Source organism: Colossoma macropomum, unplaced genomic scaffold (assembly GCF_904425465.1).
Source record: "Colossoma macropomum unplaced genomic scaffold, Colossoma_macropomum, whole genome shotgun sequence".
Lineage (NCBI taxonomy): Eukaryota > Metazoa > Chordata > Actinopteri > Characiformes > Serrasalmidae > Colossoma > Colossoma macropomum.
Window position 1 is genome coordinate 23,600,292 of NW_023494794.1, and position 27,758 is coordinate 23,628,049.

Below are 27,758 nucleotides of genomic sequence, written 5' to 3' on the forward strand. Positions count from 1 at the left end.
ACTGACATCAGCCTCACGACTTTTTAGTGTTTGACAGTTTCTTGTTGCAGATTAAACGTTTCAAGAAACCAGCTGGAGTGATTATAAACGCAAATAAGTCCATTCGTCTCCAAAGTTTCAATGTTCATTTTAAATATTTCTCTTTGCCTTTCAGTTAGCTACTAGCTAGGTGAGACATCGTTGTCTGTGTTGCTATGGTGACCAGCAGTCCGCGCGCCAATCTTCAGGGTTAAAGGGTGAATTAGCAGTTCTACATTAACGCCAGCGTTTAAGACCATTTATTGTTAAAACTTTGTTTGAATGATCAGCAGAGCTTTATTTCACTGCAAAGGAGGATAATTTTATTTTTACCTAAATATCTGTTTCTGCCATGGAGCCGCAACATGGCAGTAAAAAAGCCGCAAGTGGCTCCAGAGCCGCATGTTGCCACCCGTGTTCAAGGAAAACTTGGTTTCAACCATTCAAGGGTTCTTCACACTCACAAATCTCTTTTTCAAACAGGGCTGTAGGAGCCAAAGTGGCTTAAAAGTGGTTGTTCTATGGCAGTGGTTCTCAGGGACCTCCAGCCAGTATACATTTTTACATTGGGGACAAGTTTGAGAGCTTCTGTTCTATACCTTCACTCAGAGAACCAGCTTTATTAGAGTGTAAACTGAATGGGGTTTACGTGAACAGTCTGTAAAACCTGTTCAGCAGTTGCTGTGAAAGAATGGATTCATGAGTGGAGCATAAACAGCTCAATCAGGGAAGATGACCAGAGAACTGCATTCACATGCTTTGCTGTTCCAGTGACTGACGCAGGGACAGGCTTGATCTGTACTTTTTTTGGGAAGACAGAGACAAGTGTCCAGATGTGAGCTGCTGCCAGCTGTTTGACAAATCTTACCCCACTCCAGCTGTGCAACCCCTGGGGCCTGTTTGGAGAACCAATTAACCTTGTTTGTACGGCCTCAGGCCCCAGCGAGCATTACGAGGGTGAACATATTTAAATGGTGGCGAATACCCATATGTGAGAATGCTGGGAAGTAAACAACCACCCAAAACAATAACACGTAAAACAATAACACATGTCTGATGTTAGTGGCAAAGTTTTGTCTTAGGAATTAAGTCAATCGAGTAGTTTAGCAAAAAATCTCATTTGCAGTTTCCCCATTTAACCTAAATGTACACTCTTATAAACATAATGCTTCAAGGGTTCTTTAGTAAAGTAAAGGGTTCTATATTGAGCCATAAACACTCAAAAACCCTTTGCATCATAAAAGGGTTGTTCAGCTTGATGGAGAATGTGTCATAGATGGTTCTATATAGAACCTTTTTGGAGGTGGTTCTATATAGAACCATCTATAGCACAATCATGTGCATTTTGCATCAGTCCAAAGAACTCCTTCATGATGCAAAGAACCCTTTTATCATGTAAAGAGTTGTTTGAGTGTTCATGATCCTATATAGAACTGTTTTCTTTACCAAAGAACCTTTGAAACACCACTATTTGAACACATAGTTTAGCTTTAAATATAACATTATATTTATATGCACCAATCAGGCATAACATTAGGACCACCTCCTTGTTCCTACACTCATTGTCCATTTTATCAGCTCCACTTACTATATAGGTGCACTTTGGATCAGACACAGCAGTGCTGCTGGAGTTTTTAAACACTGTGTCCACTCACTGTCCACTCTATTAGACACTCCTACCTTGTTAGTCCACCTTGTAGATGTAAAGTCAGAGACGATAGCTCATCTGTTGCTGCACAGTTTGTGTCGGTCATCCTCTAGTCCTTTATCAGTGGTCACAGGACGCTGCCCAAAGGATGCTGTTGGCTGGATAGGTTTGGTTGGTGGACTATTTTCAGTCCAGCAGTGACACTGAGGTGTTTAAAAACTCCAGCAGCACTGCTGTGTCTGATCCACTCAGACCAGCGCAACATACACTAACACACCACCACCACGTCAGTGTTACTGCAGTGCTGAGAATGACCCACCACCCAAATAGTACCTGCTCTGTGAGGGTCCATGGGGGTCCTGACCACTGAAGAACAGGGTAAAAGGGGGCTAACAAAGTATGCAGAGAAACAGATGGACTACAGTCTGTAACTGTAGAACTACAAAGTGCACCTATATAGTAAGTGGAGCTGATAAAATGGACAATGAGCGTAGAAACAAGGAGGTGGTTATAATGTTATGCCTGATCGGTATATATATGTATATCAGGTGTTCCTTTGAAAAGCTTGGTGCCCCTGAACCTTTAACAGGCAGTGCAGTTATAAAGGGCTTGATGAGTTCAGTCTGAGGTGTAGAATCAGGGTAAACACTAAACTGCACTGAGTTATGACCTTTCAAGCCTGAACTTGTGCAACCTCATACAAAGCCTTGGCCATCCGTTACTGCAGACAAGATCCAATCCGAAGCAAGCCAGAACACCAGCTTGATTCCATCTGAGTCCACTCCAAATGGAATGTCTGTTCGCTCTCTTTTCACAGCATCCCAGCAGGGAACATACACTGACACAGCAAGAGATATTTCAACACTGAGAGCCTTAAGAATCGCTAGTTGCTTAAGGGCATTTTTTCCAAACGGTGAAAAGGTTCTAGAGTATATCATTCAATATAGAGAAGAAAAAGCCAGTGGGTGTCCTTGACTCATCCTGACTGATGGGATAGAAGCCCCTGTTTATTCTTAATGGTACCAACCAATGTGTTGTATATGGTTCCACCAAAAATGGGATCCACTATTATTACAAGCCAAAGAACTCTTTTTTTGGTCCTATATGGAACCCTTTTTAGTAAGAGTGTATATATACTGTACATCTGATACATGGATCATACGTATATGTCTGATACAAACAACAAAAGATTTTTAAACGCAAAAATGAAATGCACCAGAAACATACATTCAATATATAACCTTATATTATGTAACATGAAGCTAGTATACATGAGTAATATATGCCATCCATATATGAATGTTTTCTATAATATATTTTCTAATTGTTACACAAATATGTTTGTATATGTTAATGAATAGATTAAATATATGCTTGATATTTGAAAATGGCCAATTTCAAATAAATTGGCATACATGTCACATATATGGCCTTATGCGACTAATACAAATCAGACATAAGGGAAATCAATATGTGCTAATATATGTCATATATTTGAAATCCATTATTGCCACATATCAGATTTCTATATGCATATTGTGCCCATCTAATGAGTTATCAGCAATATCAGTTATCAGTTTCCAGTAAAACTAGGTCCCTAAGTTTGGGGGGGTTGAGAATCGTTGGGCTGAGATTTCCTGAATTAAAGAGTAGAACAATCCCCTTCTGATGATGCATCCTGAAAGTGGAAGTCAGTTTTGAAAGACTACGAGTGGTTTGGAGTGGATCTGTTTGGGGTGTTTGAATGTATTTATGGCTGAATTATTGCTTTAACAATAGGAAAAGATCATGAGCAATTAAGGTTAGTGCTGTATAACGAATGCTACACTTTTAGCAAAAAGGGTTCTATTAATACCAAAAATAGGTTCTTTGGCTTGCAACAGCAGTTGTTGCTATATAGAACCCTTTTCACAAAGGTTCCCATTACTGCCTAGTCTCCATCAATGTGAAGAACACTTTCACGATGCAAAGAACCCTTTAATCGTGCAAAGGGTTCACTGAGTGTTCGTGTCATATAGAACCATTTTCTTCACTAAAGAACCCTTGAAGAAGAGCGTGTAGTGAGCAGGTTTATTAGGGTTATTTTACAGAAACGTCCACTTCTTTATCTCTCCATAGGAGTCACTGGTGTTACTGATCATCATTGGTGTTACACATAAGAGACAGTAACACCAGAGACATTTTTAATGAAAAATACATTTTACAAAATAACTGCTACAGAGCATCAAATCATGTTGTCAGTCATGAAAAATCCACCAAAATACGACATTTAATCCATTTGTGTTCTATGTTTTCACAGTTATCTAAGAATAAAGTCGGTCACACCAGTGACTTCAACTAAAAGCTTCATATGAAATCATGAGCTAAATGAGAAAATCTCTGATAACTGAAAGACACAGTGGACTCACCATGTGCTTTTCTTCATCGATCCTCAGAAAATAGGTAAAAGGAAGTCAAGTGATGTCATCAGTGTGACTTTTATTTCAAAATAAGAGATTTTTTGTTATGCAGTAACGCCAGTGACACGACTCCTGGGGAACACAACTTTCATTATATATTTTATAATATTTATCTGGCATTTGTTTTCTTTATGTCATTTAATTCATGTATTTTATAGTCATGTATAGATTATAGTATTCTGTGGTGCTTGGAATTCTATATAATTGATTTAAAAACCAATATTGCTAAATCTATGGCTCAAGAAGGTGTAATTGTTAAACCAGCGTATTGTTTTATTTTAATATATTCATAAATTGTACCCCTAACATGTTTTTTAAGTGTAATATATCTATAAACGCTAGGGGCACAAAAATTGACACTTCCATAGAATGACTCATTTATTAGCATCTAGCTCAGTGGCTTCTAGGGAATCCCAGTGGTTGTGAGGCATGCTGGGTACTGTATTGAGAGAACATTGATGGGCAAGAACCTGAAAATGATACAAAATCTTCAAATCTGAGGCTGAGTGATACGATGCTGTACTGCGTAATCTAACAAATAACATATTAAATGCTAGTTTTAGGCCAGAATGCCTAACTAGCTGCTTTAGGAAGCTGCTTTGGCCACAAATCAAAATGAGCTGGTCCCCAGCTTTTATTGTCAGTTTCCATTGACTTTTTTTAAAAAAAATGAGGGCTTGACCTGTGCTTTATGCCTTCCAGGATGCAGGGCACGCAGGATGTTCAGACAGCCGACTGGAGTGGCGGTCCAAGAAGCCTGACCCTTCGTTTAATCAGGGCTTGCTTCGCTGTCTAAGCATCCTTTGCTCAGTGCTGTCACTTTAATCAGGTTTCTTCCCTTTGCAGGGTGATAATAGAGGGATGATGGAGTCTTCAGCTGGTCTGGGAGATGTTAGGGCTGAAAGGTCTAGACCAGGTTAATGGCAGCGCTGTGCTGAAAGGCTAAAGTTGGCTAGCGTCTCCTCACTGAGTCACGCAGCAGGGAAGGAAGTCTAATCGGAATGGGTTTGGGATCGGGCCACCTCGGGCCGGGACGCTTCCTGCCGTTCGTTTTGATATCTGCAGAGACAAACGCCTGTCAGACAGGCTCCTCCGTTCTCCCCATCCCTCCATCACCCCCTTCACTCCTCCCTGCACCCCCCTACTCGCGTTTCATTGTGATTTGTGTCAGTGCTTGTCCACACGCCTTCCTGTCTTTCTTTCTCGATCCACCAAATACCACATGAAAAGAACACATCAATCAAAGATGACCACTTCGCTCTCAGTGAAAACCTTTATTATCTGACTGTATTGGCAGAAAACTTCACTTCATACATGCAAAATTATCTGCCAGTATTGTGAAATAATTGACTTAAGCAAAATCTTAAAACCACCTTACAGCAACATTTCTCAACATGAGAAATATATGATATATAGACTAAATTTAAGATAATGTCACTTGCCAGTGTATTTATTTGTAAGTTGAACTTCTTACTCCATGTTAGGGCTGAGTTAGATTTTTCAAGTAGTCAAAAAAGTTTGAAAAATCAAATAGTGAATTGTGATTTTTGAAGCAATTTAGCCTCTCTGTAATCTCATACATTCTCATATTGAAGAACTCTGGGCCTCAAACTGTGGGGTTTTTCTTGAAGAGTAACTACAACCTAAGATTTTTTTTTTTCATTAATAGCTGAAATGCATGGCTCCGTAAGAAATATACACCAAACATGCTTGAAATGTGATCACATCTTTCCAAACTGTAAAAATATCATTTTATCGTTGTCAGTTCCGCTTTTGCAGCGCCCCTCTGGTTCAACTCTGCTATAGACGTGGATGACGTGTCTTTGTAACCAAAGTACCATGACACGTCATAGTATGCAAATCAGCCAACTAACGATCCCAGTCCCTCATGATGCCCTACTCGTGCCCACCGTTTTGGATCATTTTCCATACATATCATCTAATTGCATGTGTTATTAAGTGTTCTTATTATTGGTAACTCTTAGTTGGATGACCAGTGAGGCAGTGTATGACCAACCTGGTCACATCTGTGAACAACCTGTTTGGTACGATACAGTCTTCCTGTTATAACTCTCTGCTTGGAATCAAACAGGCAGTATGCAAAAAGCTAGGTTGTAATGCTGGTAATGCTAGAGAATGGCTAGTTTGAGCTAACTATCCTAGGCTACATAGGTTGGGTTAGCTTTAGCTTCATTGTCTAAAAGGCCACTGAAGGGTGAAGTATGTTCCTATTCATGTGTTCTCAAAATAGCAGCTTGTGACACAAAAATATCGCTGTTGTCGGAAGAAAACCTCGTATCTCCAAAATGGGAACTTTACAGGAGAAGAAAAAACCTACTTTAATTTTAATGTAAGTCAATGGAACCAGAGTTTTTTCCAAGTAATTTTTGGCTGTTTCTTTTGGTCCAATTGTCATGAAATTTACACACAGTATAAAGAGCAACAGGCATTTTCAAATTACGTCAAAAACTGAAAAACGACAAAAATGGAGATACAAGGTTTTCTTCAAAATCTACAAAATTTCAGCTTTGTAAGACCAAATTCTTCATGTCAGAATGAATGCAGTGGCTGAGAAGTCACCTCATTAAAGGAGAAGTGCGGATTAAGGAGCAGAAATAGCCGCTTTTTGCATTGCCATTGGTTTTCCTGGTTATACTCAGCTTCAGTGCAGCATGACATAATCTCTGGAATTCTTTATCTCTTGTCTATTTTTCTGTCTGCGGTGGTCAGGCTAGTGTAGACAGTGTATGTATATATTTATCCCCGCATGGAGTCAGATTCCAGCCGCTTGAACTGACGCACGCAGTTAAAAAGGTCCCATTTCCCGTCCCCAGTCAGGAAGTGAAGGAAAGACCGCGGCACCAGAGGGGTTGGGCAACCAGCGCGTGGACACTGGACCATAATAAACTTTCATTTTCAAATGGCCACATTCGCAGACAGACAGAGACAGAAATAAATGAAAGAGAGGGGCTGGCCAGTGCAGCGGGCAAATGTGAGGCAAATCTCTTTATATAAGATTTTTTTTTTCTTTACAGTAAATGAGACACCTTCTGGGCAGCACAGAGGAAGTTTGGTCATTATGTAGTCCTCGAAGCATGAATGAATAGAATCATGAATGTACCATCAGAGGTCAGCATGTTCCAAGAACAATCACAATGGATGTGAATCATTAGAGTGACCAGACATTAACCGTTTTTTACTTTTATTACGATTACCACTTAATTGTCCTTTTTTGCCCTTTTATCCCTGCTGAAAATTCCAAAGCTTTTGCTGGAAGCTGGTTTCAGATGGTCTAAGCTGGTCACAATAGTTGACAAGCTGGACATCTAGCTGGACTAGGCAAAAAGCAGTGCGCTAAGTTTGTTAAGCTTGTAAATCATCATAGGGTATTTTTTCACTGGAGTTGGAGGGTTTAGCTGGTCAACCTGCAAGATCAGCGTAAGCAAGCATGACCAGCATGACCAAACTAGTTAATCAGCATTACCAAGCTGGTCATCCAGCATGATCATCATGACCAAATTGGTTAACCAGCATAATCAGCGTGACTGAGCAGGTCAATGGCCATGACCAAGATGGTCAACCAGCATGACCAAGTTGGTCAACAAGAGTAACCAAGCAGATCAATGAGGAAGGTTTAGCTGGTCAACCTGCATTATCAGCATAAGCAAGAATGACCAGTATGACCAAGCTGGTTAATCAGCATCGCTAAGCTGGTCAACCAGCATGATCATCATGACCAAATTGGTTAACCAGCATAATTTCCATGACCAAGCTGGTCAACAAGAGTAACCAGGCAGGTCAATAAGGATGACCAAGCTGGTCATGAGAATGATCAAACTGGTCAACAAGCATGATGGTCATGCTGATTATGATGGCTGACCAGCTCGGTCATGATGACTGACCAAACATGTATAAATAGATGGATAGATGGTTGGATGGATAGATTTGCTTTAATATTCTTGTGATTTTATATATGTTATCTATTTTGTATTTTACCCCTTATTAAGCACATTATTATTATTATTATTGTTATTATTATTATTATTATTGTTATTATTATTATTATTATTATTATTGTATTTTTTTTAAGTCTTTAATATAAAAAAACCCTCATCTAATTTGCAGGTGACAAATGAGACCCATATAACCTTCTTTGGGGTAACTATGCAGACAGCACCAAATTTAAAGGGAAGTGAACTGCTCGACTGGGCAATACAAACGTTTGGAGGGGTCACATCATTCACCAAACTTCAAGATGCAGTGAACCTCACAGTGACCAAAAACAAAGGTAAAGGCCCACCTGTATTGTACAACATTTCCCACCTCTCTTTATCCCTCAGCATTTAAAAAGGCTGTTCTTGTTACTATCCCTTTAAGGTTAATGTATGCAAATGATCTCTGTACTGATTGGTCTGTACTGTGTTGCGCCTCGATCAAAAAGCAGGGTTGAAACACTTCATATAACTTCAGCATGAATGGGCGTGCCAAACTGCTGTAGGCTGAATGGGCATATGTATTGGTTTTTTTTTTTGGCAACAGGCTGCTTTGTTTCCATATGTAGACTTTACAGACAGTGGAGTGAACAGTACAATTAGAAATGTATTTAAAAAAATAGATAATTATATTTCACATTTCCCATGATTTGGGCCCAAAGTTTGTAATATGAGCTAAACCCCACGCTCTCTTTTTCAGCGGTGGCAGTGTCCCCTGCTTGCCAGCTAAATCTGGAATCCCTAAAGCAGAAGACCGTTTTCAAAGTGGAATCTAAAAAGGATGCAGTTCAATCTTGCTTTTTCGACAGTTCTCCGGACGAGCTGCATATCATCAATATTCCCGACAGTGTTACCATTGGGTGAGTCAACTAGAAAAAGCTGACCCTTTATGACTATGATCATTCAGTACATATTTACCACAGCAAGGGTTTAAGAAATATGAATATATATATGCTCATATTTAAGCAGTAGAAGACCACCCAAGGTTATTACTGATACTGGACAACACTTCTTTTATTTAATTTCCAGTCAGAATGGCCAAATCAGTGAAAAGCAGTCAACACATGTAACAAAACATTACACAGACACCTCAACAACCAAAAGTTTCTGTTAGTCTATGAAACGTTCACACAGTATAATGGACCTTTTGTGGCGACTGGGTTTGTTTTTCAGTAATGTAACAGTGGATGTTGACCCTTCTAAAGTTAAACTGGTTCTGAGGGGCCCCATTGGAACCACGTGGCAAGTCACAGCGAAGGATGCCGTTTTGCTGGTGAGTGAAGAAGGACTTTTCATGGCTGGGTCACTCTGCCTTAAACTGACACTGAATGGTAGAGTAGAGTTCTACTTTGGATGGATGTATGGATGGATGGATGCCTGGAAGAGTAAAGGCCCTGATATAAATTGATGGATGGATGGATAGAATGGATGACATAGTAGAGGCTCTACTATGGAAGGATGGATGAACAGACTTTACCAACTCAGACATTCACATTAAGTGGTGTTGGGGGGGATGTTGGGCATTTATTAAAATATATATATGTATATATATATATATATATATATATATATATATATATATATATATATATGTTTCCTCCCACAGTCCAAAAACATGCAGTCAGGCTGATTGGACGTGCTAAAATTGCCCCTAGGTATGAGTGTGTGACTGTGTATGGCTCTCTGCCCTGCGATGGACTGGCGACCTGTCCAGGGTGTATCCTGCCTTCCGCCCAATGACAGCTGGGATAGGCTCCAGCACCCCACCGTGACCCAGAAGGATAAGCAGTTTAGATGATGTATGTATGTATGTGTATCGCTGCTGTCTGAACAAAACCTTGCATCTTCATTTTTGTCATTTTTCAGTTTTTTATCATAATTTGAAAATGACTCTTTCCCTTTACATTGTGTGCAAATTTCATGATAAATAGACCAAAAGAAATGACCCAAAATGACATGGAAAAAATGTCTGGTTCCATTGACTTACATTAAAAGTAAAGTAACTTTTTCCTTCTCCTGTAAAGTTACCATGTGGGAGATTTTGGAGGATTTGTTCCGACAACAGCAATATACTACGTTACTCTTATTACTGTTACTGATGACAGTTATGTTTTCTAAATTTCCTTTTGTCCAGTCCAACAACCTTGTACTGATCAACAATATGAAGGCAGGACCAATGAGGAACATCTCAGACGATGCCAGTGAGATCAAGCAACACGCATTCACTTATTACAATGGCACATCCATCAGCAGCTACACAGAGATTCGCTTCAACAGCCCAACAATCAAAGTGAAGATTGGCCTGAGAGAGCACCCTGCAGGTAATACACCATTGATTCCCTTCTCTTTTGAAATACAGCAAGCTAAAACAGAAGTGATAGCTTTGTGTGAGGTGATAGACCTCAACAAGTTCCTCTAAATTGACACTGAGGCACTATACATCCAAAAGTCCGTAGGGTAGGGTAGTGAAACGAAGGGTATTAATAGGGAGTTTGTCCCCCTTTGGCTGCAGTAACAGCCTCTACTCTACTGCCAAGGCTTTACTAGATGTCGGAACATTGCTGTGAGGATTTGATTGAGCATTAGTGAGGTCAGGTACTGATGTTGGATGATCAGTTCTGGATCACTCCAATTCATCCCAAAGATATTGGATGGAGCTCCATCACTCCAGAGAATGCAGTTCCACTGCTCCACAGCCCAGTGCTGGGGTGTTTTATACCCCTCTAGAACACACATAGCATTGGGCATGGTGACCTCAGGCTCATGTGTGTCCCATTCTATTGGTCAGTGCTTTTTTCTAGAGGTTATACAAGCTGGTCTGTTGGAAGTTCTTTATATCTGGACTGTGGAATATATTGAGTTCATTTAAGGATCCAGCACTGCAGTTTCTATCGCCACTCTTTAACAGTAGACTGAAAAAAATGTGACACATTGAATTTGCATAGTTCAAAAATAATTGTATGGCCAAATTCCATGTTTCTAAGTGTAAATAAGACACAGTTGTGCTGATATAATATGTTAAATTCATGTAATGATGTTCACATTTGCATCAAGTTAATTCATCACTTTTCAGAATATGAAAATATTCCGGAAGCACTGGGAAAGAAAAGACAACATGATTTTTGATTTTAAGTGTTCGATATCACATTTTTAATGACATTGTTTTACCACTCTCTCCAGTTACAGACAGCCCTCCAATGAAAAGCACGACACAGTCTTCTGGAATGTACATGGAGCTGTTCAACTCTTCAGACTATGCATCGCCAATGGACCCCAGCACCCAAGTACAGGCCAACAAGAAGATCTATGCTCAGGTAAAGCAGTTTTAAGGGACTGATTTTTAAAAAAAATTCGGCATTTAATAATTCAGAGTGATCAGAAATAGTTCGGTGTAGATTGTTTACAGTGGTGGTGATAGGAACCAGAGGTCACCATATCTCCAAAATAGGCATTTTATTTTACTATCCAAAACTGCCAGCGAACCTGCATTTGTCTTCTGAGTTTTTGCATGGAATGTTGATGATGGTAAAATAGTGGTAAGTTTTCTCGGGAGACTGCATGTATCCCTCCACCATGAATGTGATTAAAAAAAGGATAGGTTTTAGGCCAAAAATCTTCTCTAAACTATTGAAAACAATGTGTCAGACATCAGACAGCATATTCATATTCATTACCATTTCATGTAATAACTTTCTATGAACAATTCTGACTACGTTTTTCTAGAACAGGGCATTTCACACCACTTACTTCTGGAGTAGCTCTTTTTATAACCCAAGGTGCCAGTATTCAACTTAAAACATAAAATTAAAAGCTCCTATTTTACATTCAGCTGCTAGAGTAGTATATGCTAGTCCAATATGATTTTGCAGTTTCATTTTTACAGATTCTTTACAGTTTGGAATTAAAGAAAGCCTTTTTTTTTATTATTCTAAATAAATGTCCCTGTCCTGATCTTATTCAATAGATAGGTGTAAGTATACTTTTTACCAATTTGTTTTTTATTTTCAAGATTTTATTCCTTAAAAGTCAAGAGTTTTTACTGTTTATTATTCTATTCGGTCCCACTTTACATTACGTGTATCTAATAACTGTGTAGTTACATGTGAACAACATATGCAACAACAATGTAACCACTAATGATTTAGTCACTATTACAGATGGATTACAGGAGGACACCTTATGTAATTACACACATGTATCAACTTCAGTTTTGCCTCATGTAATTACCCTAGTGTATTTTCAGATAGATTTAGTTACAGATTTCATTGCATTGTTAGCTATAATGTATTATGTATACATTCAACTGTGAGTCTGCCTTTCTGACCTTTTAACAGATTTTTATGTATAAAAATAAAAAGCAAAAAAAGAAGTATGAGCAAAAACAAAACCATGGGTTTTCCAGACACGGCCTACCGGGATGAGACCCCGGGGTCATCCTGAAGGCAATTTATCTCCAAGTTGGCCTGGGAGTGGCTTGGGGTCCAATGAGCTGGAGGAAGTTGTGGGGGGGCAGGGTCATCTGGGATTCTTTGCTCTCCCAGCTGTTACCACAGCCCTATCTGGACTAAGCGGTTAATGATGATGATGATGATGATGATGAATTGATGATGATGAATTATATTAATCACTTTCTCTGCTCTTTTAACTGTGACAGATCTCCAGTCATGTCCACGGAACTCTGAACATGATGATCGAAGTGCAGGAGTGTTTGGTGCGCTCTAAAGGCCTGCAGGCGGTGGAGTGGAGAATTCCCTTTAAGCACGAGCCCTGCAGCCCTAATGGCTGCAGCAACAGCGCCAGGTTCAGCTTCTCCTTCGACGTGTTCCAGCATCTGCCCTCCAACAGTTGGGATCTAGAGTGCAGGATCAGGCACTGCCTTACAAACTCCATTGTAAGTTGCTTTTGACACCATGTAAAATGAACAACTGTAGGCTGTTTTGGTAGATCCAGAACGAGCTCCTGGCCTAAGCATGAGTCTAAAGGTCAAGAAAAGCAAGAGGAACTTAAGTGTCAGTGTCACCAAGTACAGCGTTTAGTGGAACAAGCCTAAGACACACTAGACAACATCTAGTCGTCTGCACACTAGATACCTCCTACAGTGGTGCCACAATAGTCCTGAGAGTGAGATTTTCCAGTTAAAGAACTGCTGATCATGCATCTTGAAGTGGATGCATCTTTTTGATGATGCATTCCGAACTTTTGAAAAACTATTCTTGCGTTTCGCGTGACATCACACTGTATAGTTACCGCCGTTTTGAGGAACGAATCAGGGAGTGACTGTGTGGCGTAATGCCTTCAATAGTTTAGCATTTCTCTCTGCTGTTCACACCTCGTTCAGCTCAAGTAGGGATTAATTAGCTAATAATATCAGGTATTTTAACCAGGACACCATGATCATGCAGTGCAGGGGTTGCAGGACTGGAGCTGCACCCTCCTATGATGACAGAGCTTTTCTCCTCTTTATGCAACACCATGGGATCCTTTACCCACCCTGACGTGAAGAGCCGGTGGGCTTCTGTGCTTTTAAATGCTTTGAAAGACTCTCCAGAATAGGAGAGGGGCCGAGTATGAGATAAATATAAATGTCAGGAAGTTTTACGCCAGTTTAAGTGGGACCAGGAGTTTGGGAGGGAAACTGTATACGGATCGCAGCCTATTTTATTGACTTTGTCGAGGTCACGTTTTTACTCTTCTAAAGTAAGGAGAGTAATTTTAGTCATCTTTCACCTCTAGTTACGTTTGTACTGAGCAGGAATGCCAGAAATTTGGTCCCAAATATGGCGGCCACAACAGAAAAATCATGTAACTGAAACCCTTTGGGACAGATACATGAGGGCAGGTTGTTAGAATTTTTTTCTTCTGCTAGCTGGCTAATGTAGAAGGATTAGCCTCTAAACACAACAGGGCATTTCTTTATGGCTGTGGGCAATGAAATATTTATGCAGTGCATGCTGGGTATTGTAGTCAAAGGACACTGATGGGTGAAAAATTCAAAAAGCATATAAAATCATCAATTCTGTCAAAGTGAGAGGCTGCAGGGTCCAATGCTTATGCAACATAACATAATAAAGAGCATTACATTTTAGGTTTAGGCACTTTAACTGATTAAAATCTGCCCCAGAGTAGTCAGTGAGTGTCCAATTTGGTCAGTAAAATAAATGATGCCTTTAATGCTGGATGTAATGAGCGAGCATGTGTACACATTCAGAGTGCATTTCATATTGCTATGGAAATGTTTATCATTGATTATTGACTTTCATCAAGATAACAAAAAAGACCAATAGAAGAAAAAAATAAGTGTGCATTATGTTATGATTTTTGCTTTGTTAAAGACAAAAGACAAAAATCTATGAATGTAACTAATTATTAACCATTTAACGCACTCAACTTTTTTAAAACATTAGAACAAAGGGACTGCCCTTATAAAGGGTGTATGCATGCTTATTAGTTATTTGAAGTCATGATCCTAATAAACTAATTACATTAATAATTCAAATTTAAACTATTTGCCTTGCTTATTGGTATGTGGTACCAAAAAATCAATCATAAGAAACATTTTTCATGAGTTACTGGGGCAAACAACATTAGAGAAAAGAAAAACAGACATGCAAACACAACAAACAAGGCCGAAGTTCACTGTTAAAAATAAGCTCAACTCAACATAATATAGTAACTGAGTTCATGGCTTTTCTTGAGTTCACACAACTCAAACTTCTCACTCAAAAGTTCTATTAATTGTTTGGTTCTACATCCCAGTTTGGTAAATAAAATGAACTTGTTTTTTATACTCAGCTTTCCCACTAGCCAGGACTCTTTCACACAATCCTGCTAGACATTTTTCCTCTTGGGTACACACTTATGGATGGCTATGGCATCGCTGGGACTCAAACTCACAACCTCCTGTTGGGGTGATGGCTTAGTCAACTGCACCACTCAGGAACACATGAAGCAACTCAGATTTGTGTCTTTGTTATTTTAATTTTAAAGTATGGTGCAGTCTCATGTGGTGCAGCTGTCTAATAATTCATTCCAACATCAGGAGGTTGTGAGTTTGAATCCCAGCAATACCAAAGCTGTCTACATCCAGAAGCCCAAGAGGAAAAAATACCAGATGGGACAGTGTGATAGAAGGTGTACCAGCTAGTGGGGAGATTGAGTGAAAAAATACAGATTCAGTTTATCTAACCGAGATACAGACCTAGAAACAGTAGCTGGGAGAGTTTTTGACTCAACTAAGAAGTTTGAGTTGGGTGAACTCTAGTGTCCTGAAGTCGGGTCAACTCGAGAAAAGCCATGTAATCAGTTACTGTATCATTTGAAGTTGAGCAGACTTCTCATTTTCCCAGTGTTGAGATGACCTCTGTACGAAATGGAGTCCTGACTGTTTTTGCAGCGCTTTATCTGCACCTGCTTTCAGCCACATCATCACATTATCTAGAAAGAGCACTCTGACTTTTTGTAGAGCAAAAATTTCTTTCTAAACAACTTTTTCCGCAGCACTCTGAATTTCCAAATGGCCCGAGCGTGCTCGGGGCCTCCAAGAGCAAATTTACTAATGCGCACGTCATTAACAAACCAGCAGCCATTAATCAGTGGCCATTATACAAGAATTATGGCCGCCCACTGACCAGTCAGGGGCAAACATTTGTCTCTGCAGAGTGGAATAATGAAAAATTAAGACTAATCACGTCGGCTGTTTGGCCTGATAAAACTGAATTAAGAGACATTCATTTATTCCCATTCAGGACACACATCCTCATAGAAACTAATGTATGTTTTTAGCTAATTATTCACCACCATTCATTTATTCATCTGTTTGTTTTTCAGCATTGCACACCGCCTATGCTGGTAAGGACGAACGTGCAAGTCACCCAGACGTACCTTCCACCAAAGAGTGAGTACATTTCTACAGTTCTTAATCTTCCATAGAGTACTTTTGCTTGGTCTGCATATTTTGTTAGCCTCTTTTCACCCAGTTCTTCAAAGGTCAGGACCCCCTACAGGGCAGGTATTATTTGGGTGGTGGATCATTTTCAGCAGTAGTTAGTGAGTGTTGTGTTGGTGCGAGTGGATCAGACACAGCAGTGCTGCTGGAGTTTGTAAACACTGTGTCCACTCACTGTCCACTCTATTAGACACTCTTACCTTGTTGGTCCACCTTGTAGATGTAAAGTCAGAGACAGTAGCTCATCTGCTGCTGCACAGTCTGTGTCGGTCATCCTCTAGTCTTTCATCAGTGGTCACAGGACGCTGCCACAGGATGTTTTGGTTGGTGGACTATTCTCAGTCCAGCAGTGACACTGGTGTTTAAACACTCTAATCATCTAATCATTTATTTTAATAAAATAAACATAAGTAAGGTTTGGGGGGCAATGGAAGGAAAAGGATTTTAGTCAAATTCAGTTCAGCAAGTGTGTTTAGAACTCTTAGGACTTTGAGCCAACTTGGCAGAATCTTCCATATAACAGTTCTAAATTATGAGATTATGCCACCTATTTCTATATATTCTTACTTATATAAAGTGATCTTATCCAGTAAAATGATTGTACTGCACTGGCAGATGTCCTTACTTGCCTTAAGGATTCCTGGGAGATCACTGAACTGGACAGAATCATGTAAAATAAGTCATAATCTCTACAAACGGCTTGAATAGTCATACAACTCTCCATATTCTAAGAAAAGTTAGTTATATAAAGTACATTTAAGACACTCTCACTTGCTAAGATACCATTATTGTGTAGTGCATTTATGCAGCGAAGTGCTACAGAAAGTAATGTGTATATAGTCGTATGCAAAAGTTTGAATGCCCTCAGTCAAATTATGTATTACTTGTTTTATTATCATATTTATATTATATTTATATAGATTGCTGTTGTCGGAAGAAAACCTTGTATCTCCAAAATGGTCACTTTACAGGAGAAGGAAAAAACCTAATCTTCTAATCTAAATACTTTGGTTATTAAAAGTGATTCTAATTTAAAATTCAAGGGACATCTCAGAATAATAAGCCACTGCTCACCTTCAAAAATTGGTTTATTTAAGCACCTAAAATGGTTTTATTTGTGGGAATCTATGTATTATGATATATACGGGCACCAGAAATATGAATAATGATATTAAATTTCAACCATACCTCCCGCCACTAGTGCCAGAAACCACATAAGCAAGTCTATTTGAGATTCCTTAACAACTTGACACAGTTTGAGATGAGTAACTGATGAAGAAATGTGGTTAGCATGCTATCCCCCATGCTAATTGGTGGAGTATTAGCTTCCATTACTTAGCTACATTAGCCTTGTAGCTCCTGTGCAAAACTAATGAAGGAAACTTCAGACACCAAACGTTTAGGGAGGCTTTTGCAGATAAGCTGTACGACACCATGACAATAAAATGAGATCACGAAAAAGAACAACTGCACTCGTTGCGACCCCAAACAACAGGATGACACCTCATTGTCCTGGACCTCGAACGGCTCAACTCTCCAGACTGAAGTATTCCATGCAGGTCCGGCCGAGGCTCGTGCTTGCTGTAGCTACTGACGTAAACAGTGGTCATGGAGATGAGGTCAGGATGTGGGGGGGGGGCAGAGGGGGGAAGGTTCATAGGAAGGCCTGTTAACTGACCTTGTGGCCGCAATCAGAAATAATGAGCCAGTGGGGGATTTATTGTGTCCAAGGTCCGGCGCGCGTGGCCGTCCAAACACGGGGCAATGGCCGCTATTGTCCGCCACGCACAAAGAGGGGAAGGTGTTGGTCTTCAAAGGGGGAAGAGAGTCCCCGGGCAGATGAGTCAGGAATGAGCCACGCATTCCTCGGCCAGGAGGGAAGCCCATTATATTTCACTTTGCGCTATAAAAAAAAAAAGAAATGCAAAGGAAGAGAAGCCTGACACGGGGTCGTGTTTTTGCTACGCTCACAAAAACTCTCGTCTTGGCCCGAGGCTTATTTTTTCCTGCTACATTCTCAATTTTAGCCTCGCAGGAGGATGTGGCTTCATCGCTTCGGCGCTACGTTTGAATCGCGAATGGACGAGACTCTCCGCGCCTTTTGTTTTTCACTTTCTGACAATTCAGGACGTCAATAAATCAATCAATCAGTCAATCAGTCAGTCAATCAATCAATCAATCAATCAATCAATCTTCATTTAAACTCAGAGTACATTGGGGAGGACCCTCATTTACAATGTAGCTGAACCAATACAGAAGTCAGGGTTACAGAAACATAACAAATGCTAAAAGTAATAATAATCATAGTAGTAAATAAAAAAATAAATCAATAAACCATTAAAATGGCAACAATATAGTGAATAAGATAAAATAGGGATGAATAAAAATATATTACCGAACTAAAGAAAGTACTAAAAGACTAAAACAGTAGCTTGGAAATATTAAAATGAATAAAAACAGAATTATAAAAATGAAACAATAACTAAAACATACCAATAATCTCTTTAAAAGTTAACTTAATCCAGAGTAAAATGGTTGCAGGTGCTTAGAGACTAAAAGTTTAAAATTTTCATGTGACACCAGAGAGCGAAGCTTCAGAGTTTCCTGTAATAAGTTCCAGCTCACTGGTGCTGTAGTTAACAGTAGATTTACCCAGTTCAGTAAAAGCTCTCAGGATCTGAAGGGTGATCCAATCACTGGAAGGAGTCTGATAAAATGCATTATTTACATTGAGCATTTCTGCGATTTACCTAATGTACATAACTGGAAGCTCTTTGGCCGCTGCTCTCTTGTTCAATCCTTTTATAATGAGAGCCTGAACTCTTCAGTCAGAAAAATGAGCATGATAAGTTGGTGAAAAGTAAAGTTTACACGGTTGTCCTTATCAGTAGTTTATAGACTCAAGTTAACGTCAGTTTTCGCTATTAAATATTCACTGTTGTTGGAACAAAACCTTGTATCTCTAAAATGGTAACTTTACAGGAAAAGGAAAAAACCTACTTTACTTTTAATGTAAGTCAATGGACTTTTTTTCAAGTCATTTTGGGCCGTATTTTCAAATTATGTCAAAAACTGAAAAAGTTAAAAAATGGAGATACAAGGTTTTCTTCCAAAAACAGTGAAATATTGCTAGTGCTCATTTATTTTGCTGTAGAATACTTTATATGGTTTCTGCACTATTACTTATTAGGATATCACAGGACATATGAAGCACCAAAGAATGAAAAAAAGTCTGCTCATTTATCTTTAAAGGTGCAGTGTGTAAGATTTAGGGGGCTCTATTAGCAAAAATGGAATATAGTGGATACAAATCAGTGTTTTCATTAGAGGATAATCACCTGTAACTATGACTTATTGTGTTTTCATTAGTTCAGAGGGAGAACTTCATATCTACATGGGGAGGAGGTCCTCTTCCAACATGTTGTGTTTCTACGGTGGTGGTGCTGTAGCTCCGGTTGGAAGACGTAGAAAGAGGAAGGATCAGTGGTTGCTGGTCGTGCTGGTTAACCGTTTTGTATTGTGAGAACGTTGAGAAACCAAATTTTGACAGATGGAGGGTATTTAGCACAAGAAAAAGTGAATCCTCATGAAACAAGTGAAAACATGAAGAAGCAAAACGGAATCAGGAAAGGTGATGGCAGAAAACATGACAGCCACCGTAGGTTCCACCACACGCTTGGAAAGGAAGGGGTGTTTAGTTGTTTGCAATCTACAGTTCTCACCGCTTGATGCCACACGCTGCACCTTTAAGCATATCCCTGTTGTTGGAAGAAAACCTTGTATCTCCAAGATGAGAACTTTAGAGGAAAATGAAAAAACATACTTTACTTTTAATGTAAGTCAATGAAACCAGATGTTTTTCCGAGTCATTTGGGCCGGTTCTTTTGGGCCATGAAATTTACAAACAATGTAAAGGGCAACAGGCATTTTCAAATTGTAAAAACTGAAAAATGTCAAAAAATGGAGATATGAGGTTTTCTTCTGACAGCAGCTCTTTTAAGCATAGTTTTAGTCTTAGTCTCGAAGCCATAGTTCAGCTAAAATTGAATGAAATAAGCCAAAACAACCCAAATGTATTCGGCCAAGACGTGTTTGGCATGTTAAGTTTACTTCTTTGGCTTTGCAATGTTTTTCCACAAGGCTAGTGTAGCTAAGAAGTAAAAGAAGCTAATAATTAGCCAGTTAGCATTGTGCTAACTGCATGCATAAACCATTACACACTCGCCTCAAACTGTGTGGAGTTGTCCAGTAATGTCAAACAGACTTACTTGTCTGTTTTCTGACACTATATGACATACTGTTATTTATAAACAAGTAGTTAGCATGGCTAAAACATGCTAATCTAATAGAAGCATTGCAAAGCCTGAAATTTCTCCATATTTGTCATCATTTTTATAGATAACACTGTGCCATACAGTTTATTTACAGCCATACAGTTTGAATAATGATAACTAATGGGCTTTGAAAGCCTGTTGGCTACATTAGCCTCATAGTTCCAATGAAGCGAACATATTTTGGCTGGTTTACTATGTTTGACTACATCTATTGTGAAAAGGTAAAGTGTTGAATGATGTGCTTTTGTGGAGGGGTGGCGATGGTGTGTGTGTGTGTGTGTGTGTCAGGCAGGAAGCGCCTTCCCCAGGGCTGTCCATCCTGTTTGGAGGGGCTGCTGGGACTTGGAGTTCATCTCCCCCCGAACACCTGCTCCAGCGCTTCCTGCCTCTGTTTGCTCAGCTTTGAGTTTTCGAAGCGCAAATAACCGCGATGTCTTATGAAGGCACTTTCGCCGTGTTGAGGGGGAACAAAAGGAAAGAAAGGACTGTTGGGGTTGGGGGGGGGTGGGGGTGGGGGGGAGGTTGTAAAATAAAACAGACCTGATACAAGGCACGGAAAGCAAACTCTTCTCTAAGCCCCTGGGAGCCATTCTCCAGTGTACGAGACGTGTTTTTGGTAAACATTTGGATCTTCATTGTTCTGGAGAAGGTTTGAGTCGATGTGCACGTAGTCACTCTATCATAGTGAGGCAGATGCAACTGCAGCAATGAGAAAAAAAAACACTATCAGCCATCACCTTCCTGCTCGGTGTGTCTTCTGCCGAGTGCAAAAAGGAAAGCGATCAGTCAGGAGAACAAGTAGAGAGGACTGTTGTCCCAAGTGTCCTGTATGACTGTCCTCTCGGCACAGAGGTGACCCTGTAGGGATGGGCAGTATCGTTGATTTTCTTTTCAGTCCTATATCAAGTTTGCTAACGTTGCAATGCTAATATTCATATCAACATAAATGTCAATACTGGGTCACTAAAGTTTACTTTTACCCTTAATCTCTATGTATTAACCAGCCAAGGTTAAATGCAAAAGTTTGAACACTCCTGGTCAAATAACAAGTTTTGTTGATGGTCTAAAAAGTAAAAAGAAGTTAACACAGATGACAAACTTAAATATGACATTTTTATTATTAACATATTTGGAAAAAGAAAAAAAAACATGAAATATAAAATGTGCCAAAACTTTTGCACAGGCTGCATTTTGTGTTTTTTTTTCCCCCAATATGTTAAATTCAGCAAATAAACAATAACTCAGCATTAAAATGTGCAGAAGTGTGTTCTCTGTAGAGGTTGTGTTAACTTACTTTCACTCAGAAAATCATGCTATTTACCAGGGGCATATGTTTGTATAAGCAAAGTTAAATGAATTGCAAAATGTGCAGTGCAAAATTTTAAAAATGCATATTTGAGATCTGATAAAAAAAATTCTGGTAAAATCTTTTTTTAAATGTATAGTAAATTACTGGCTGCTGAGTTGCATTACCTTTACAGTTGTTATGTAAAAATACAGGAGATGTTCTGTATTTTAATTACAGTTTATTACTATAAGTATATAGCAGAATAACAGCTAAATCATAGTAGTCTTGTGGTGCAGGTGACTGGAATCACAGTCTACAACTGTTATTTACTGTTAATATGGTTCAGTAAATAACTGTGAAAGTAATGCAACTAACAGACTTTTTTTTTACTGTATCCCCTATTTTGAACTTTAAAACTGTTAAAAATAATAAGTAGAAGTCTACTTATTCACCCTGTGGTGTTGTTGTTATACATGGTCCAATGGCAGAATGAATAACTAGGAGGGATGTTTTTAAAAATTGAGAAATTGAGAGTAGACTAGTTGGTTACTATGGTTATTTGTTTAATGTATTTATGTTACCATGAATCAAATATATTGGACTATTCATTTATGTATAGTTGGCAAACTTGACTGCATTTGAATGTATGCATTGCACTGAATATTGAATAATGAGCATTAAACTTTTAATGTTTGTCATTTTTAATGTGTAGCATATCATAGACTTGGCTAAAACACAAAGAAAAAATATGATGCTTTTATTATATGTATATTTTATTATATTTAATATTTTATATATATATATATATATATATATATAATATTTTTTTGCTGGAATTTGTTAAAATGGGATGAAATGGTACATGGATGTAGTTAAAAAGAGATGAAATGCACTGAAATGGCCATTAAAATGATTGGCGGAGGGGCCATGTGTAGAAACACAGATAAAATACAGATATTAAAAACATGCTGACATATCAATAATAAATCTGAAATAAATAATTCACCCCATTGATGTTTGTGTTCCAGATTCATGCTTGGAGTTTGGCCTCCCGTCCGTCCTGGGCGTCGCTTTTGGAGGGTTTCTCATCGGAGTCCTGCTCATCGGCGCCCTGTGGTTCATCAAAATCCGAACAGGTAACGTCCCACGTTTGATCAGTAGCTGACGCCAGTGCAGCATGTTTAATAGTAACGGATATGTGATAAAAAGCCGTGTTTGGTAGAGTGTTTGAGCAGGCGTCATCTCTGCTCCTTTAGCTTATGAGGGAAGAGGCCTAAAGTGCGGCGAGGGCGACCTAAACAAGCCTCGAGATGATTTTCCACTAGAAATAAGATGAAACAGTTAAGTAAAAGTAAACATTTTTAAATGAATGATGGCCTGTTCTATTTTTTATTTGTTCAAAGATAGACTGTGTAGACAGAAACTGCTTCTGTCATTGTTTTTCTCCTTTTATCCCTTTAAACTGAAAAATCCATTTTTTGCTCCCATTAAAAGATCTAAGAGCAGCAAACATCAAACATGTACATCATGTCCACATGAATAGCATATATTACATCAACATATATTGCATTATTCCCAAACGTGCACTAGCATTCAAAGGTTTTCACTGTTTTTGTGAAAATCAGAACAAAATGCTGCAGATAAAGGTGTGTGCCAATGTTTGGGCCTGGTCAAATTACAGACTGTTAAATTGCCTTATTTACGTGTTTAATACATTGGGGAAGAAGAAATGGCACATTTTATATATACATTTTTTTCCCCGATATGTTAAATTATATGCAGAAATTGTACATTTAAATTTACAAATAAATTCCATATTTTAATGAGTCCTCTGTAGAGGATGTGTCACATAGAAAATCAACACAATATGTCATTTAACTGGGGGTGTTGAAAGATTTGAATAAGACTATTTATGTAATGATTCTACTCTTTAACACAGATTTCAAATAATTCATAGGATATGAAGTTGTGAAAAAAGAAAAACGTGTCTAGAACGATGAACAGAGCTGTAGACAAATTCATAGTTACAATAAAATTAACATGTAGAAAGCCTCTGAAACATGGTTATTAAATCTCAGGCAGTAAATAGATAATTCAATTATAGTATTTAGCATTTAATAACTTTTTGACCCCCCCCCCAAAGAAAAAAAAATCATCTTGAAATATTGAATAAAACATGTAAAAATACCTTCTGTCATCCAGCTGGCATTTGTTAAAGTTAGCGTTGAACAAAATAACAGCAGTTGTTATTGTGACCAGTGATTCCAGACTTGGAAAACTGGAAAAATGATGTTGATGTAATATAAAGTATTTTATTCTGTTGAGATGATGTTTATATCTAAGTTCAATTCATTACATTACATTTTCAGTGCAGAATTGTATATAAATTGTAATTGGAATTTTATGACAAAATTATATAATGATGGTCTTTATTTAATTATCAGGCAGTGCTGAACCCTGCTGGTTATTCTCTATAAAAGACTATTTTTAAAACTAAAAAGACAAGTAAGTGAGAGTGTAATTGTAAGCATTATATTTGTGTAATTATAACTTGTGCGTTTGCGTGTTTCAGGATATCCTGCTGCTGTGGGTATAGGCTCTACAGGGACCCTTCTCTCAGGTACAGAATGACTCAGGGCAGGATGGACCATGACCGTAGCAGTTAACACCACATATACAGGTTTTTTCCATACTCAGAGAGAACGATAGCATCTGCTTTGTGAGGAAACTGTATAGCATATGTTTTCTTGTTTTGTGCTCTGCCACTCTGCTGCCTCCTCTCAGGCTTGCATGGCCTGCAGAGCTATTCATTTTCAGGTCTTTTTGTATTTTTATAGTAAAAAAACACAGATGTCAATCACCAAGTTTGTATTTGGTTTTATAACTGCCGATGCCTAAACTCCTAGCATTACACTATACTGAGCTCATTACCTATGCTGTAAAAAATGGGAACAATACTATGGCAACAGTTGGTCTTGTTTTATTCAACTCAAATAAATACTTCAAAATAAACAAGGCAAAGCAAAATAGTACTGTAGATAAATAAAGACAATTTTACATCAGTTAAAACACTGACATTTTTTTACAGTGCTCTGTGTTCACCTATAAAATAAATCAAGCAAAATAAATTTACCTTAAATGACTGAATTTAACAAAATGTTCCTGACTCACTTTGTCCAATTTGCTTAATATTTTCATGAAATAATGTCATTGTACCTATTACATCGTAAGCAAAATGTTAGGCTTGTATCTTCTTTAGTTTCTAAGATATAAATGCTTTAAGTGTCTGTTGCCTTAATTTTTGCCTACAGAAAAAGATGACAACTTTGAGGAGTCATAACTTTTTAAATACTGATGTTAAATGCATGAAATTGTCAGGGATTATTCTTTGTTGTGTGTTGACCTGCAAAACCTCTGCAAGTTTGATTTTGTTTGAGTTGGTGAAATTATGGGAAATTATACAATTAATTAACATTACGTAATAACTTTTTTGGCTCAATGACCATTTTATGACATTTAGATTTCTCTTGCACACCAAAGCCAAATTTTCATGTCTCTGTATTTTGTTAAAAACAAGATAAACCAAAGAACATTTCTTAAAAAAATCCGGGATCTATCACCAACATCACAAAAGTTATGACCTTTTAAAAATTGTGACTTTTGCACTGTTTAAGGTAAAAATTTACACTTTTTAAAGCCTTGATATCTCAGAAACGAATGATGATACAAGCCTAAAATTGTGCATGCTGCCTATTAGGCACAGTGGCATTATTTCCTAAAAATATCAAGCAAATTTGAGATGGTCAGTTTAGAGGCCTTTAGTGATGCATGAAACGTGCTGTACAAATAAAACTGAAGCAAATAGAATTCATTTGTTTCATCTTCTCTCTCCTTCCCTCCCTTTCTTTCTCTCTCTGTCTCAGGATGTCCGTGTTTTCTGACCAAGCGTCGGCCGGTGCCAACTAACCCCTCTCCCTCTGAGAACAGCAGCGCCAATGGCAGCATGGGCAGCACCCAGAGTACACCCACCAGCAGCATGGCCTGAACTGAGCCCACCAACTCATCTGATCTACTGCCCCATCCATCCATCCATTCGTCAATCCATCCAGAGAGGGACACAAACATCCTCCTCCTCTCTCTCTACCAAACACTGTAGCAACCCAGGGGTGGGGGTTCTGGGGTGGGGGGCAGCAGGGCTAAACCTGAACTAGGACCTTTAACTCCCACCTCTCCAGCCACCCAGCGACAGGAAGTCAGCAGGAAAAAAAGAGAAAAAGGAAAAAAACCTTGGCTCCCCGAGACAGGAAAAACAAAGCATATCCCCCAAGAACTAACAGGAAATTCGTCGCATTCTTTTCAACAGATTGCGCCTCTTGGATGGAGGCACAATAAGATTCCACGAAAAGAAAAAAAAAAGAACTTTGAGGTCGACTCAGGGGAGCCTTAAAAGACGGACCGTTTTGCCCCTCTGTCACCGCTAATTACGGCACTAGAAAAAAAAGCCAACATGTCTAAGGTCGCACATGCAGGGGGCAGCTTACTCCGTTCCACACCTACATTCAAGTAGCAGATCAGAAAGGGTTACAAATCAACCAAAAATATCCTAACACACCTAAAGTTGTCTGGTTCTGGTGCATTGTTTTTGTAAAATTGACCACGAAGGCTGCCTCTCACACTTAAGAAAAACTTTGGGAAAAGGCTACCTCTTAATTTATGTAGATTGTTACATGTCTGCTCGACAGTGGGTTGATCTAGTGAAATAAAAAAAAAAAAAAGTAGCTTCGATTAGTTTTTCCTTTTCTTACTGTTCTCTGTGAAATGTTTTGCTACAGGAGTTGTGCCACTGTGTTGCAATAGATATGCTACTGTAAATCACTGTAAAGTTTGACTTTGCTTAGTACCAAAGAACAAGATATGCATCTGTAAAACCTTGATTGCAAGAATATTCCAGCGTTTTTCAACCTAATCTCCCTCAGGCTCATCCGTATTGCACGGTCAGTTACCATGGACATTTGCTTACTAACATAATCCATAAACTGTTCATTGGTTTACATTATAATTCTATTTTAAGCTGTGCTTTTCCAGCTACCGGGAAACATGTCAGACTTATTATTCATGGTAACTTGCCAAACACTACACATGCAGCTGAAACAGTACTGTACAAAAGTAAGAGTCCACCGTTCATTTAATTTCCAGTCAAAATGGCTATTAAATACAAGTTATTCATATTTTTTCTTCAGAAAAAAAAAGCAAAAACATGTACAGGTAATTACACAGAAGCCTCACCAAGTAAATATTTCTCAAAGAAATCTGCAGACACAACACATTCAGTGATGTTGAGGTCTGGACTCTGGGGTGGTCAGTCCATTGTTCAGCTTCTTTGTTTGATGTGTCTCCTTTTCTCAGTGAGGTTCTTCTTGATCAGCTACACATCCTTTCAGACCCACAGCGCTGAGTCGTCTTCTCACAGTGGAAGGATGGACAGAAACACCTGTGGATGTTTTCAGATCTGAAGCAGCTTGATTTTCTCCTCTCTCTCAGAGATGAAAGCTTTAAGTGCTGTTTATCTGATGGGGACAGTTTTAGTGTCTAGAAGGTCTTCCGGGTGGTTGTTAGGAGCCCCATTTTCTCTGTAGCTTGTTGATTATCTTACACCTAATTTCTTTAGAAACATCTCCTGAAAAATGAATAACTTGTACTTAATGGTCGTCTTGACTGAAAAAAACGCTGAACTATTCCTTGAAGGTTTCTGGAACCAAAAATCTAAGACCAATGAATAAGATTTGATTTTTTTTTTTTTTATTAGAAGATTTGAAACAGTCTTCTTGGTTACTGTTAAACTATCCTGGTTATTGTTATGATGTTATGTTTCTTCATTAGTATTGTCATAACCCTCCTGATTACGTTCATATTAATAAAAACAATGTTGTGTTTGTAAGCCGGACTTCGCAATGTAAATGACGTAGAGGTTTGTAAGCGGTTGTACCGCATCGGTGAACCTGTTTTAAACTGTATGTATAAATGTAAGATTTGTTCTTTTTTTATTGGGCCTTTCTTTGGCACCTTTTTAAGAC

The 27,758-nt window shown here is 38.6% G+C and overlaps 1 protein-coding gene across 2 annotated transcripts in view; it reads left to right on the forward strand.

The window, feature by feature from the left end:
* eng (endoglin) overlaps positions 1 to 26,127 on the forward strand; it is a 77,194-nt gene extending 51,067 nt beyond the window's left edge. Inside the window, exons 5-15 of one of the 2 annotated variants that reach the window (XR_005007764.1) lie at positions 8,251 to 8,413; positions 8,818 to 8,977; positions 9,291 to 9,390; positions 10,252 to 10,438; positions 11,298 to 11,431; positions 12,772 to 13,008; positions 15,945 to 16,011; positions 22,713 to 22,820; positions 22,941 to 23,024; positions 24,257 to 24,304; positions 25,608 to 25,691. Coding sequence is in view for 1 of the 2 variants with exons in the window: in XM_036580660.1 (XP_036436553.1) it covers positions 8,251 to 8,413; positions 8,818 to 8,977; positions 9,291 to 9,390; positions 10,252 to 10,438; positions 11,298 to 11,431; positions 12,772 to 13,008; positions 15,945 to 16,011; positions 22,713 to 22,820; positions 24,257 to 24,304; positions 25,608 to 25,729 (1,326 nt within the window). In the remaining variant the exon portion in view is untranslated. Of the gene's footprint in view, positions 1 to 8,250; positions 8,414 to 8,817; positions 8,978 to 9,290; positions 9,391 to 10,251; positions 10,439 to 11,297; positions 11,432 to 12,771; positions 13,009 to 15,944; positions 16,012 to 22,712; positions 22,821 to 22,940; positions 23,025 to 24,256; positions 24,305 to 25,607 lie in introns of both variants that reach the window. The other variant, XM_036580660.1, reaches the window with a different exon arrangement.
* The last annotated feature ends 1,631 nt before the right edge of the window (positions 26,128 to 27,758 follow it).